The 12693-nt window shown below is 57.6% G+C and overlaps 1 protein-coding gene across 1 annotated transcript; it reads right to left on the bottom strand.

The window, feature by feature from the left end:
* Positions 1–3892: 3892 nt before the first annotated feature.
* IWZ02DRAFT_504505 (serine/threonine-protein kinase MAK) lies at positions 3893–6488 on the bottom strand (the record flags this gene model as incomplete). The annotated part of the gene is made up of 3 exons (XM_066770360.1): positions 3893–5460; positions 5515–6261; positions 6315–6488. The coding sequence occupies 3 exons, from the start codon at positions 6486–6488 to the stop codon at positions 4024–4026; spliced, it is 2358 nt and encodes a 785-aa protein (XP_066627092.1). The 3' UTR covers positions 3893–4023.
* Positions 6489–12693: the final 6205 nt, after the last annotated feature.

The following is a 12693-nucleotide window of genomic DNA, read 5'->3' as shown; positions in this document are numbered from 1 at the left end:
CTCGCCATGGCCAATGACGACGACCATGGCAGGCGGAGGAGAGTGGATTCGTCCAGCGAGCAGTGGTGGACCTGACTGGTGTCGCCCGTAGGGCCAGCGCTCTCTTTTTCCAGAAGCGTTCCATGTCCCCGTTGGACGTGACAAATTCGTCTTGACCACGAGGAGGCTAGGACCAGCCGTCAGCCACGAGGGATTGCCGGCGAATCAAGAGATAGGTGATGGGCCGTTGAGATCAATTTTTGTCGTGCTTGGCCGCCCCGTTTGCCCACTGGACGTTGAATCTGAGTTGTGAAGGGCCCGGCCAGGGGGATTCTGCAAACGCGCTTGAGCGGCAACATAGCTGCAGTCGGCTCAGCGGACGTGAGTTGCCGCACGCAGGAGAAAAACGCAGCATAGCAACGGTACGGTAGCAGGGGCAGCAAAAGTGAGGTCGACAGGGCCAGACAGGGCGAGAGGAGAAGTGCAAGGGCAGGGCAGGGCAGGGCAGAGAGCGGCGGGCAAGAAAGGAAAGCACAAGGGCAGCCAAGATCCAACGACCAAAAAGTCAAAAGCCTAAAGCCTATCCGTCCCGCTGCCGCACTGCACCACTTTATCGCATGCAGGTACAGGCGGGTGGTGATGTCGATGCCGATGCGACGTGGAACGCGATGCGATGCGTCGACTTTTTTTTGCCGGCGGTAAAGTGCTGCGGGTGGTAAATGAGAACGCCAGCACTGGAAGAGTCTCCGCTCTCGCAACGAGCAGCTTCAACATGACCGCCGTCCACAATTCAGTACCAACAAACAAAGAGAGAACGGAAAAAAAAAAGAAAAAAAAAAAAAAACAACAGAGGCGCAGCAGTCGGTCCTTCACCGCGACCGGCCCGCAACCCAAAAAATTCCAACCATCTCCGTCGTCGCGTGGCATGCTCCTCTCCCAACCACCATATCAAACCTACCTGCTTGACGGAACATCAAAACCTCTCCAATAGTTCCACATCAGCTTTTTGATATGGCGTCTTCACATGCGCCCTCTCCCCACCTCCTCCAGACCGGATTGCCCGCCTAGTCTCACAAGACGGAAGCGCATCCGTTCGCCGACCGACCCGTCCGCCCGCCCGTCCGTCCGTCGGGCATGCGAGGTACAGAGCGGAGCGGGCAGCGGGCCGCACGTCAGGCTAAAGTAGAGACTGTGTGTGTAGAGTTCGAGCAAAGGACGAGCAAGTGAGCAAGCAGGCGACAAGACAGGCTTCGTTGGCGTCATTTCGCTTTGCCAACTAGCAATGTCAAAAAAGGAGGGCCGGGCCAGGATTCGGGAGGTTGCCGACGGAGGATGCACCTCCTTCTGTTCTTTTGCAGAGTTTGTTGTGATTGGGTTTGCGTTTGGTTCGAGACTGGAGTGAACGCACGGGGAGAAGGTGATGCAAGCGACGTCATGGTGGAGGGGCGGGGAGGCGCGAAGCTAAAAAGTTTCATCCAGGATGTACCGCCGTGCGAGAGGAGCACGAATTCACGAGTGAGTTGAAAGCTAATCCCTGATCATAATCGAGGAAAGCAAGTCTGCCGGTTTCCATCAACCTCTGGACTTGGAAGGTTGGCAAGGTGTTGGGTAGCAGTGACGCTGAGGGGAACAGGGAGATGAACGAGGCCCCTAGCACGCCATGCATGACGGCCAAACAAGTCTTCGATCTCCAGCACAATCGGAAATCCCAACCGGCATTTGTGTTCTATTCTCATGACGAAGAGCATCCAGTATCCCAGCCTGCTAGCAGTCATTTTGTTGTTTGTTTACCTCCTTCCTTCTTCCCCACCACTTACCCCTCACTCTGCTACATCACCCCGTTACCTACCACGCCACACAACGCATTGCATTGCAATGCAACCTCCAATAGTTTCTACTGCTGCTGCTGCTGCTGCTGCTGCTGCATCATGCAGCACACTTACACATACTTACCCAGTCCAGTCAATCCACCAGCCGCCTCTCCAACCTCCTGCAACCGCAACCGCAACCGCAACCTGCTGCCAACAACCACCGCGCCAAAGACACCCCACCCCATACCTACCACGCTTCCCCACCACCAGCCCCCGTTCGGTCCAACGGTCGCTCAAATGGTCAATTGGTCCACACAGTGCAACGCCTCGATCATGCGTGACGCATCCCCTGCCCGCCGCACGGATGCAGTGATGCAAGCCCGTTTGGCCGTTGAGTGGCCGTCGTCGTCGCCCCTGTATGCCCCCCCCCCCCCCCGCCCCGCCACACCTTGCACAGCCACGTTGCCAGCTGTTCTTCGCCTATTGCTGCGCCGCACACCGCGGCAGTTGTGTGTCTGTTTCGTGCGCTGCCGTTGTATTATTGCAGGTAACGTGCGGTAGTCCAGACTCTGGACAGCATTGAGGTGCGTTGGAAGCTGCCGAGGCTTGTCGCCATGGCCTGCCTGGCGAGGTGAGGCGAGGGGGCGAGCGAGGGTGGACGCGCTGTGCGCCGCGCGACGCGCCGCCGGAAGGAGGGGCGAGAACGCGAAGAAGCGCGAAAATTGAGCCCTTGCTTGCTACCTTTCGCCGACAAAAAATGCACGAACAGGAGTTAGAGGTGGCACGGAATGAGTGATTCAATGGCGGAAGGATGCACTTGAAAATGCATGGTCGAATGATTTTCAAGGGCGGCAAGGGAGGCAGATTGATTTCTATGTACTTTTCTGCTTGTCCAAAAGCCTACCCATCTCTCCACCATATTCAGGCATTTCATCTCTCTTTCTTGATTCTTTTTGTACACGTCTTTTCCCTTTCCCTTCAGGCCCTGGCTTCTCCCTGGTAATGAAGCGAGTGTCCTATCCCATGCTATGCTTGTCGACCCGTTTCCAATCCATAGTACTCCAAAGCGCTGGCTGTGTGCAAGATCAAATAGTAGCCTGAGCGCCGTTATGACAAGGGTGTAGAGAGGGATAAGAAATGAAAAACTAAAGGGGGTATAAAAAAAATCTCGACTCTTTTCCGAGCAAGCGTTCCCAAACGCAAAAAGGAAAAGCACGCATCACATACCGTAGCTCCTGACTTACAGCTCTCCTTTGGATAAAGCATTGCGCAAGCGACAGGCGGACGAAACATAGCAAGCATTTACTCGTTGCAGCAAGTTTCGAAGCGAAAAAACAAGAAAGCAAAAAAGCATCGGCCAAAAAACAAAAGGCTCGCTCATTTTGGTGAGAGCTTCTCTCAGCCTCTCTGTGCGCTGCCGTCTATGTAAGAAGAGACGCAAGGAAAACTTGAAAACTGTGGGGGATATCGGTGCTGTAATGGGGAATGTGTGTGTGATGTGGCGGTGGGGGGTCGAAATAGGTACAGTACAGAAATGTGTTTTGATACAGGTGCAATGGTGTTGGGTGGTGTGGTGGTGATAGAATTTCTCGCAACCAGCTGCTCGCTATGCCGCCAACATAATAAACAGACTCCGTCTTTTGAAAAGGAGACAAGGAGATAAGGAAAGAAAAGCAACAAACTTGGCTCACCTCGCTCTTTTTTGGTCGAGGGCCACGTGGTTGGGGTATGAAGCGAACTTTGAAGCAAAAACGACAGATGAAGAAAAAATCCCAAACCCCGAAGATTCCCACTTCCTGCTCTGATGTAAACCCTCCCGAATGTCTCAAAACACCATATTAAAAAAAAAAAAAAAAAAAAAAAAAAAAGAGGGGGCTATGCTGTCTCGCTTTCGAATAGACCCAAGCCATGGAAGTCAAGGAAAGCAAACAAAGGAAATGTTCCTCGCACCGACGAGGCAAAGGAAGGCTGTCCGCAAACAAGGCTCGAGATGATCAAGCCGACCAGTTCAGTCGCTGGTGAGAATATCGAACTTGAGCCGAAACACCGATTTGCCTGAGACGCCTGCCGCGGTTCCGTTCCTGCCGGACTTGGTCATCGCCGCCGCGAACCCCAAAAGACTCCGATCCGATAACATTGACATTCGCCCGTGGGCTATTTGATCAATCCAAATTACAATTAATCGTAGGAAGTGGAAAATAGAAAAGGAGAATGTTGGGAGCAGCCGTCAGGTTCACCGATAGGCGGATTGGGCGGCAAAGATACTTGCGGCCGCAGAGGAGGCCCACTCGCTTTGCTCCTCGGGCGGTGTCGGCCAGGAGTGCTCGTGAGTTTGCGACTGGCGTTTCGCAATATCAACCGGTTTCGAAGGGGTGGTGTAGACGGCGCTGCCGAAGCCGAGGTTGCGGTTGGCCGACGGAGTAGGGGTCAGGTAGGATCCGGCGGGGAAATCGGCGACGGAAGGCTGCAGAGGAGGACGGACGTTTTCTTGCGGGATGCTCGTGGGACCGTCGCGTCGCGCGAGCCGGCGGGAGGCGCGGTGGGCGTTTTTTAGAGCTTCATCCAGGAGCTCCTCTTCTTCGTTTGGTGTCTCGTACCGCTGGTTGGCGTTTGTCGACTGCTGAAGCGCGCGGCGAGTCCTGCTAGAGACCGGTCCTTTTCCATCGCCTCCATGGGGCAAGGAGTGGTGTCTCTTAAGCATTGGATTGTTGGCCACACGAGAAGAGGGTTTTGAGACGCTACCGGCTGGTGAAAGACCTTCCAAACTATAGCGTACATGCTGAATGGCCCTATCCATCTCGGCGGAGTCCGGCTGCGGCACACCTGTGGGGTTGCTGGTCGGAGCGGGCGGCGGGTCGACGTTCATCGAATGACGGTTGCTGTAGCCCCAAGCTAAACATCCAGCGCTTGCTTCGAAGTCGTGGTCGGCGGGGGAGGGAGGCGCTTGGTACCGACCTGAAAGTCGCCTCGCGCGCTTGCGTAAGTGCGAAAAGAAACCTTCCTTTTGGGGGTTGGATGGCGAGGCGAGTCCGTTTCCGTTGAGGGCCCGTTCGGCTTCTGCGCGGTGCATGTCTGCATAGTGGTTACCGTGAAGCGACAGCTGACGACCAATCTTGCGCGAGGCCCTTTCCTCGACGGGCTTCGGGGTTGCCTGGGCTGTGACTGCATCGGAAAAAGGTGAGATTGGCCGAATGGAAGGTAGTATTGGCATGGGCGCACCTGTGACACCGTTTGTCCAAGTTGCCCGCTTAGCTGCATCCGCCCTCTTCCTCGACATGAGCGTCGCGTCAGACGTGTTGGACGGCTGCGGCGAAGGCTGCGGCGAGATTGGCTTGGGGACGCTCGTGTGCTGAGGAACGGCGGGAGCGCTGTCACGGGCCACCAACGACTTGCGGAACCACGAAGAGGTCTTGGACGTCAAGCTGGGCGAGTCGCTGTCCTTGGCCGAGGCATTGGTGCTGAGGTCCGAGTGCTTGCGGCCAAGGAAGCGCGAAGCGGACGACTTGGGGCGGAGCGGGTCGACGGCATCCGTGAAGAACTCGTGGCACAGGGCCTGCGTCGACGTGGGGCGGTTCTTGGGATCCCACATCAAACACCATGTCACAAAGTGCGCCAAGCTCGCCGGCCACTCGGGCGCTTGCAAAATCGTGTCCATGGCGTGCGGGGCCATCTGCAACACTCGTTAGTCTGGCGCAGCAAGAAAATAATGATCCGGCGGGAGTACCTTGGGGAACGAAAAACCAAGCTTTTGCGCCAACCTGATGCCGTCCTTCCATTCACCACCTCCAACCCTGGCACCGTGCTTATTCACCCAGCTGCCGGGGCTGCCCATGATCTCGCACACGCGCCAGACCTGGTCAACCTCGTTGCCACCGGGAAACAGCGGCTTGAGCGTGGCGATTTCGACGGCCATGGCGCCAACGGCCCAAATGTCGACGGGTGCAGAGTATTCGCCGGCGCGGAGGAGGACCTCCGGTGCGCGGTACCAACGCGTCGACACGTAGGTCGTGTAAGGGAGCTTGGAATGCGTTTCCCTGGCCAGTCCAAAATCGGCAATTTTGATGGTGTAAAGGGGCGGCGTGGAAGGAGGAGTAACAAGAGACGAGTAGCGCTTGAATGCATTGCCAGTGTCGGGAGCCGAGGTCGAAACTAGGATGTTTTCGGGCTTGATGTCGCGGTGGAAAAAGTGGTTTTCGTGAATGTGCTCGAGACCAGAGATGATTTGAAACAGGATGCTCTTGACCGTGGAGCAGTCTAACCTCTTGTGGTCGCGGGCCTTCATGAGCTGGTAGAGGTTGCCGTCCATGTACTCCATGGCAATGTGCAGCTTCTTACTCATGGGGTCGAGGAAGATGTCGAGAGCGGGAACGAGGTGAGGGTGGTTGGGTAACGAGCGGAGGAAGATGACTTCTCTCAGCTCGAGGCACTGGTTGAAGTTGTCGAAGCTCTTCTTCATCGTCTTGATGGCGACCTGGGTAGGCGTCGTCAGTGGGAGTCTTGCGACCGAGCAGGCCAATGCCGTACCAAAGTTCCCCTCCGCGCGAGGTGAGCGCCTGCGCTCCGCACACGTGCTAGCGAGACGCTGCCAAAGCTGCCATCACCGACATCCTTGAGAATCTCGAACTTGTCTTCGAGGCAGACAGCTCCATGAGACCCCGAGGACCAACCCCGAAACGACGTGTCGTAAGCAACCGTCATGACGAGAGTGCTTGCGAACGATTGACTGGTGGTGGGGGGTGGAGAGAAGGGGTTGTGGTTGCTTGGTGTCGTCAGCAAAGAAGGACGGCGGAAAGTCGGTCGAGCTAGTACTCACCGAATGGGGAAAGGGGCGGGTAAGGGAAGGAGGAGAGGGAGGAATAGTAATGGGGAGGTTGACGAGGTATCCTATTGAATTGCTATGCTCATTGCAAGACTGGATGGACGACGAGGTGGTTGGGGTAGTTTGACCGGAAGTGAGAGTGGCGGCCGGGGGGGGAGGGGGGGGGAGAAGGAGGGAATCAGTCAGGGTCCAGTTGACTATGAACAGAAGAAGAGAGCGAGAGAGGGCGAGAAGGGAGAGGTGCTTTTGGAAAAGGGCTTGCGAGCTAACGTGGAGACTGTCCAGGACCACGGTAGGCGGGAGGCGTGCCGGATGGCCGGTTCGTTTTAATCGATCAAAAGGAGCAGCGGCTGCTTCTAGCGTTCGGGCGAGTTGGGCTGGTGGTAGGTGCGGCGCGAGAGTCGACGATCTTCGCAATAGGAGCTCTTCGGTGATTTTGGGCGAGTCAAGCCGACAGGCGGTGGTGTTCGACGAGCTTTCTGGAAGTCGGAGGCGCGGCGTGACAATCTCGGACGAGTTTTGAGGATGGGGTGGGTTTGTGAAAGTGCTGTGCGGCGGGCGGGCCCCACAGTCGGCACGCACACAACGGGTTTTGCGACTCAGGCCCCTTTGGAATAAGAATAATGCACAGAGGGGCGGTCTCGAGCGGTGGGTGAGCTGGCTGGCCAACGCGTGGAGCTGAGGAAGACGTCCAGTCTCTCTCTCTCTCTGACGGGCAGTGAGCTGTCAGCACGAGGCGAGGCGGTGAAGGCGGCAATAGTAGCGGCCGTAGTGACGATAGCACCGTGCGTGGCTGGCGGTAGGTAGACGCGTATGTATGTATTGGGCAAGCTACCACTGATGCAGGCGAGGAGTGTGTGAAGGGCGCAGACGCTGCTGGGCCATTGCCTAGGGGCTGGGAGGGGAAGCGCTCAGGGCGGCGGGTAACGGGGTGAGAGAGTGAGAGACGAGAGACGGGGGAAGGGGGGGGGGGGGGGGGGGGGGGGGGGGGAAAGAGATTGATGGATGCTGAGAACGCGCGCGCGAGAGAGAGAGGGAGAGAGAGAGATGTGTTGGCTAGCTGGCTGGCTGGCTGGCTGGCTGGCTGGCGGGCTTGAGTGAGGGCTGGATGCTGGTGGACTGGAGCTGGACAGTGACGGACTGACGGACTGACTGACTGCACGACTACGACAGACCTGCTCGAGTCAAGGGCTGCACTCTACCCACCCACATAGGTAGCGACCGGGTGGTCCCGTGAAGGTCTTTTCCGTCTTGGGCCCATTTATGCGTGAGTGCTTTGACTGCCCTTTTTCCTTGCCCACAGCACAGTCGCAGTCGCAGTCGCAGTCGCAGTCGCGGCTGTTGTTTGTTTTTGCTGGCCGCCTCCGCTTTGCTGCAGCAGCTTGCTTGCTTGCTGTGCTTGGTCGCGAGCTCACCGTCTTTTGTGCCCGCTGCCGCCCGTTTACCCAAGCACCTCAGCCTTCAAGTGCAAGCAAGTGACGGGGAGCCACGTTGTCGACAGGGAACCTCTCTTGTCGCCCCTTTTTCGCAGTCGCCGCGGCAGCGGGAAATGAGTGCCAGCGCGCCCCCCCCCCCCCCCCCCCCCCCCCCCCCCCCCCCCCCCCCCCCCCCCCCCCCCCCCCCCCCCCCCCCCCCCCCCCCCCCCCCCCCCCCCTCCCCGGCCCTCGCCCCCGTCCTCCGACCCACGACCAGCTTCTATTCCCATTGGACCTCGATCCGTTGTTTCGCGGACGGCCTCTGGCACAATTCGAGTTGAAGTCGTCTGGCTTTGGATTTGCGCAGCTTTGGAGCTGGAACATTTACCCAATCAAAGTGCTTGGACTGACCTAAGCAAATTAGTGGCTCCTATTTTGGGTGAAAATTTTTACAAGGCACCCTGAGCCGCCTCGCATTTGGTGAATTTTGTGGCCGTCACATCACGACAAAAGTCAAGCCCAGCTGGGGGTGGAAGCATTCAAACATTCAAGCATTCAAGCATTCAAGCTCAGGCTCAGGCTCAGGCTCAGGCTCAACCGCCGGGCAGGAGGGCGCCCGACGACTCCTCCACCCTCGCTTGCGTCTTCGCCGTCTTCACCTTGTATGAGATGATTGCCCCTGCGCGCGCCCGGCTGCGGACGGCTGCGGATCATGGCCTCGCCCTCCCGCCCCTCGTTCTCACCACTCAGATTCGTTCTCCTCTCCGATGCCTGGTCGGTCGAGAGTGCGCCCAAAACAAACACCAAGCTTGTGGTTCCCGTAGCGTTTCACCTGCCATCTTGCGCTCTTGCAGCGTTGCATCCCGTCTTCCTTTACTCTCTCAGGTCTCTGCCCCGCTGCCGAACAGGGCCCGGCTACACGTCTCCCTGGTCGTCTCTGCGATCCGTGATTGACTCAAATGTCCATCCACGCGTTATTGCCATGGCCACTCCTAATATCCTCGCCCTAATTTGCCGACGCCTTCGATAGTGTCGTCGCTCCCGGCGCAAAGCCCGCCTCTCTGCTCTTTGGAAGCTTCATTGTCGTCGACACTCTTGTTGCTCCTGGAACCATGCCTCTGACGTAGTCGACTCGCCTACAAACCATCCTGCTCGTGTTCCTTGCCCGCCGATTCATCAGATCAACCGCACTCTACCTGACATGGCGCCAACGCCAAACGGAAAATGGACTCGATGCTTTTGCTGTCAAGGCCCGCCAGGGAACACAGAGTCCCATGGCCGTCTGCTATTGCATGAGGAAAAAATGACGGCCGTAGCCATACGACAAATCTCCTGTAATCTCGGACGACGCGACAAGACGAGAGAACGCTGCGTGTGTCGGCTGCGCCCCTTTGTTTCTCCCTTTTCCTGAGCCTTCTTCTTCACTCACGTTTCTCCGTCTTAGACATGTTCCAGCCGCAATCCCAGCCCAATGCCTGGGGTGCAACTTGTGCGAGTCCAGCCGAGATGCTGCCCTGCTGCTGTCTTGGCCCCGCGGTACGCTGTTGCACCGTGAACTTGCATCCCCTCAGCTCCTGTCCGTCATCGTCGTCATCCTCATCATCTCCGTCGGTCGTGTTTGCTATTCCAGGGAAGCGGGCGATAATCAACGGACAAGAATTGACGTGCTCCTACCCGCCTCGTCCCCATTCCTTGCTCAGCACATATTTCTAGCAATTCAACATCACACCCCCTAAGTTCGGCCTTTTGTGGTGCCCTGCCGCTCCCACTTGCTCTCTCAGTGTGCCTTCTAGATCAATTGCCCGGCCTTGCACGCCTGGCAGCCTCTCTCTCCACTGCATTTCATCTGATGACGGAGGCGGGATCGTCACCAGTCGCGCCCGAGACCCATCCATTCTCGCGCCGGACCGACAGTCTGACAGCCGTTGCAAGAGAAGTGACAGCGTCCATCCCAGACAGCCTGTACTTTTCCCTGCCTCAACCTTGCACCGTTCTACCTCCACCTCACGCGGTTTGCAACTGGCGCCTTGTTTCCTTTTTCCCTCCCCATCACCAAAAAAGTTCCTACATTCCCGTGGCGCGTCTAGTCACTTTTTTCCACAGCCAAATTTCCAGACGACGGCTTCGTGTTGAAATGAAGAACGCAGGCAGAACCGCATGCGTGTGTGCGTTCGCGCCCACCCGTGCTGTCGGGCTCAGACAACCATGTCCGCAGCCCGCGCCCCTGTCGAAAAAGAAACCAGCTGCGCGGGAAAACGGTTGGGTTCACAGGCGCGCCCGCTGGTCGGTGAAGAGGGGGGACGCGAGGACGGCAAAAGCAAAATGAACAACAGAGGAACGGGTAAATGCGTGCGAGGCCGCCTGGGGAACGTGCCTGTCTCGCCCTGTGCTCCCAAGAGAGATGAGGGCGGCTGTCCGTGGGTTACCGACGGCAGGGTGCGCAGATTGTGCGACATGCGACCTCACATCAGGCAGCCGAGCGAGGTCAGCCTCACACCCGGACGACAGTTCCGAGCGAGTTGCTGTACCACTTCCGTGGGCTGGCGGTCGACGTTAGGCTCAGAAACGACAATGAGAGCAGTGGCTGGTCGTTGTCGTCGGCGGCGGCGGCGGCAGAGGTACGAGTGCGACGTTGGTGGTGAGAACCGGCAGACTGGGAAAAAGCAACACCAAGCTAAGACAGCCCCGGACATCGCTCGAGCTCGCACCGCACCCGCCGCCAAAGCCGCCGCCGCCAAAAGCCACCGCGGCTGCCACGCATGCATAACGTAGGAAGGGGGGCGGGCAACGAGTGGATGACGGCGGCTAGAGGCAGACTAGACAGACGGCGCGTCTGTGTTTCGGCGCTGCAATGCCATTCACCCTCCACCAGGTTGTTGCCGCCTCCGTCACGTCTTCTTCGTCTTGATGACTTGTTCTCCGTCTGCCGCTGGAGGAGAAATGTGCCGTGTGGCGCGTCGCGACGCGACGACGAGACGAGTTGCGTCCTCGTCTGCAGCACCCTTTCATTCCTTGCTTCCTGGAACTTGTCCTCCGGGTACCATCAGAGAAGAGCCCGTTGATCAACCATCAACTCTTGGTTTGCCCCTTCCATCACCAGCTTGTCCTTACCATGCTGCAAGAATCAAACCCAAACCGAAAGGAATCAACGGAGAAGGCACTCAATACGCTTCTCTCCCCCTCACCGATGCACTCAAGACACCTCTACCCGCCAAACATCATGTCCACGCGTGAAGCACGTCTGCCGATCTCATCGGATCAGATAAGCAGAACAGACTGACGGCCCCGTCCATCATCTTCTATGCAAGACACACCAGCGGCAAACGGACGGTCTGTCTAGCGCTACCTAGCGTCTAGCTAGCGCGTCGACAAGTCACCAACGCTGGCCAGGAGTACCTCTACTCCAACCTGCCTTCGCCAAGCACCTCTTGAGCTAGTGCCCAAAGAGGCAATCTATCATGCTGCATGTGCTGGGCTGGTCCTTGGTTGCGCTGTGTTGCCAAAGAAAGACGTCGTATCATGGGTCTGAAGGGAACGGGGCAGGTAGGTACGTACCATGGTGTTGTGGACGGGCACGAGTGCTTGTTTTGCGCTACGCCCGGGAGAGCCATTCTTGGCCGAGAATTTCAAAGTGGTAGCTACGAGTTTGCCGAGCCGGAGGGCTCATCGCCGCGCGAAGCTTCTTTGAGTTGATCGTAATGCAGCGCTGCAGCGAAGGAAAGAAACAGAAGAGTCCCACGGAGAATGGCATGGACAGTCAGCACTGGCAATCTGCCCCACGGTTTCCACCGTTTGGCCTCTCGCGCGTGGAAGCTACCCGAACACATGTTTGATGCCATTTCTCTCTTTCTGACGGCCCAACTCGCACAGAAACTTTCATCCGTACTTGTTTTTCTCGCACCAGGCAATTGGCTCCACCACTCACGTCCTCCATTGCATTTTTCCCATCCTCCACCTCTACACACCAACTCGCTCATCAACACTCTCACGTTCGCCTGTCGTTCGTTCTCCCAGGCCCTCGCTCAGCGTCGCCCAATCACATTCAGCTCAGCCCAGCCAAGCCAAGCCCAGCCCAGCCCAGTTCGGTCCAGTCCAGCATACCTCATCTCGAGTTCTGCGCGGCGGTCGTCGTCGGCGATGGCGACCCGCCGGTCTGGACCTGACAGGCAAAACAAACGAGACGACACCAGACCCGGGGTCGCGGGGTGCGCTAAAAGCCAACGTGGACTAGCCCGGTTTGCTACTTTAGACAGTTTAGGTGGCTCGACCTAGCGGAATCATGATGATGATGATGATGATGATGATGATTCGCTACTAGGCCCAGACGTGTCGACGGCGCTACGCCCCGAAGCGAGGTAAGTAGGTCGGTCGGTTAGTTGGTAGGTAGGTAGGTAGGTAGACTTGGGTCGGTGGTTGTGGCGCTTCGATAGAGCTGCTGCCGCCGCCGCCGCTGCTGCTGCCACAACCACAAACGACACGCAGACTGACTGACCCGCTTGTGCTCTCGCCTGAGCGGACCTGACTGCTCTATGCCGACGCACTAGGGGCACGATGCTAGAGCATTCCTAAATCTGGGGTAGCGGCTGACAGTCTGGGCACGTTGGACAGGATCCAAGACGACGAGTACATTGCGCGTCTTGCAAGGGTGGATGTCGACACGTGCACACAC

This window comes from Phyllosticta citriasiana (genome assembly GCF_038021145.1).
Source record: "Phyllosticta citriasiana strain CBS 120426 chromosome Unknown IWZ02scaffold_1, whole genome shotgun sequence".
NCBI classification, from domain to species: Eukaryota; Fungi; Ascomycota; class Dothideomycetes; order Botryosphaeriales; family Phyllostictaceae; genus Phyllosticta; species Phyllosticta citriasiana.
The sequence above is the reverse complement of the archived record's forward strand: the minus strand, read 5'-3'. Positions and strand labels throughout refer to the sequence as shown.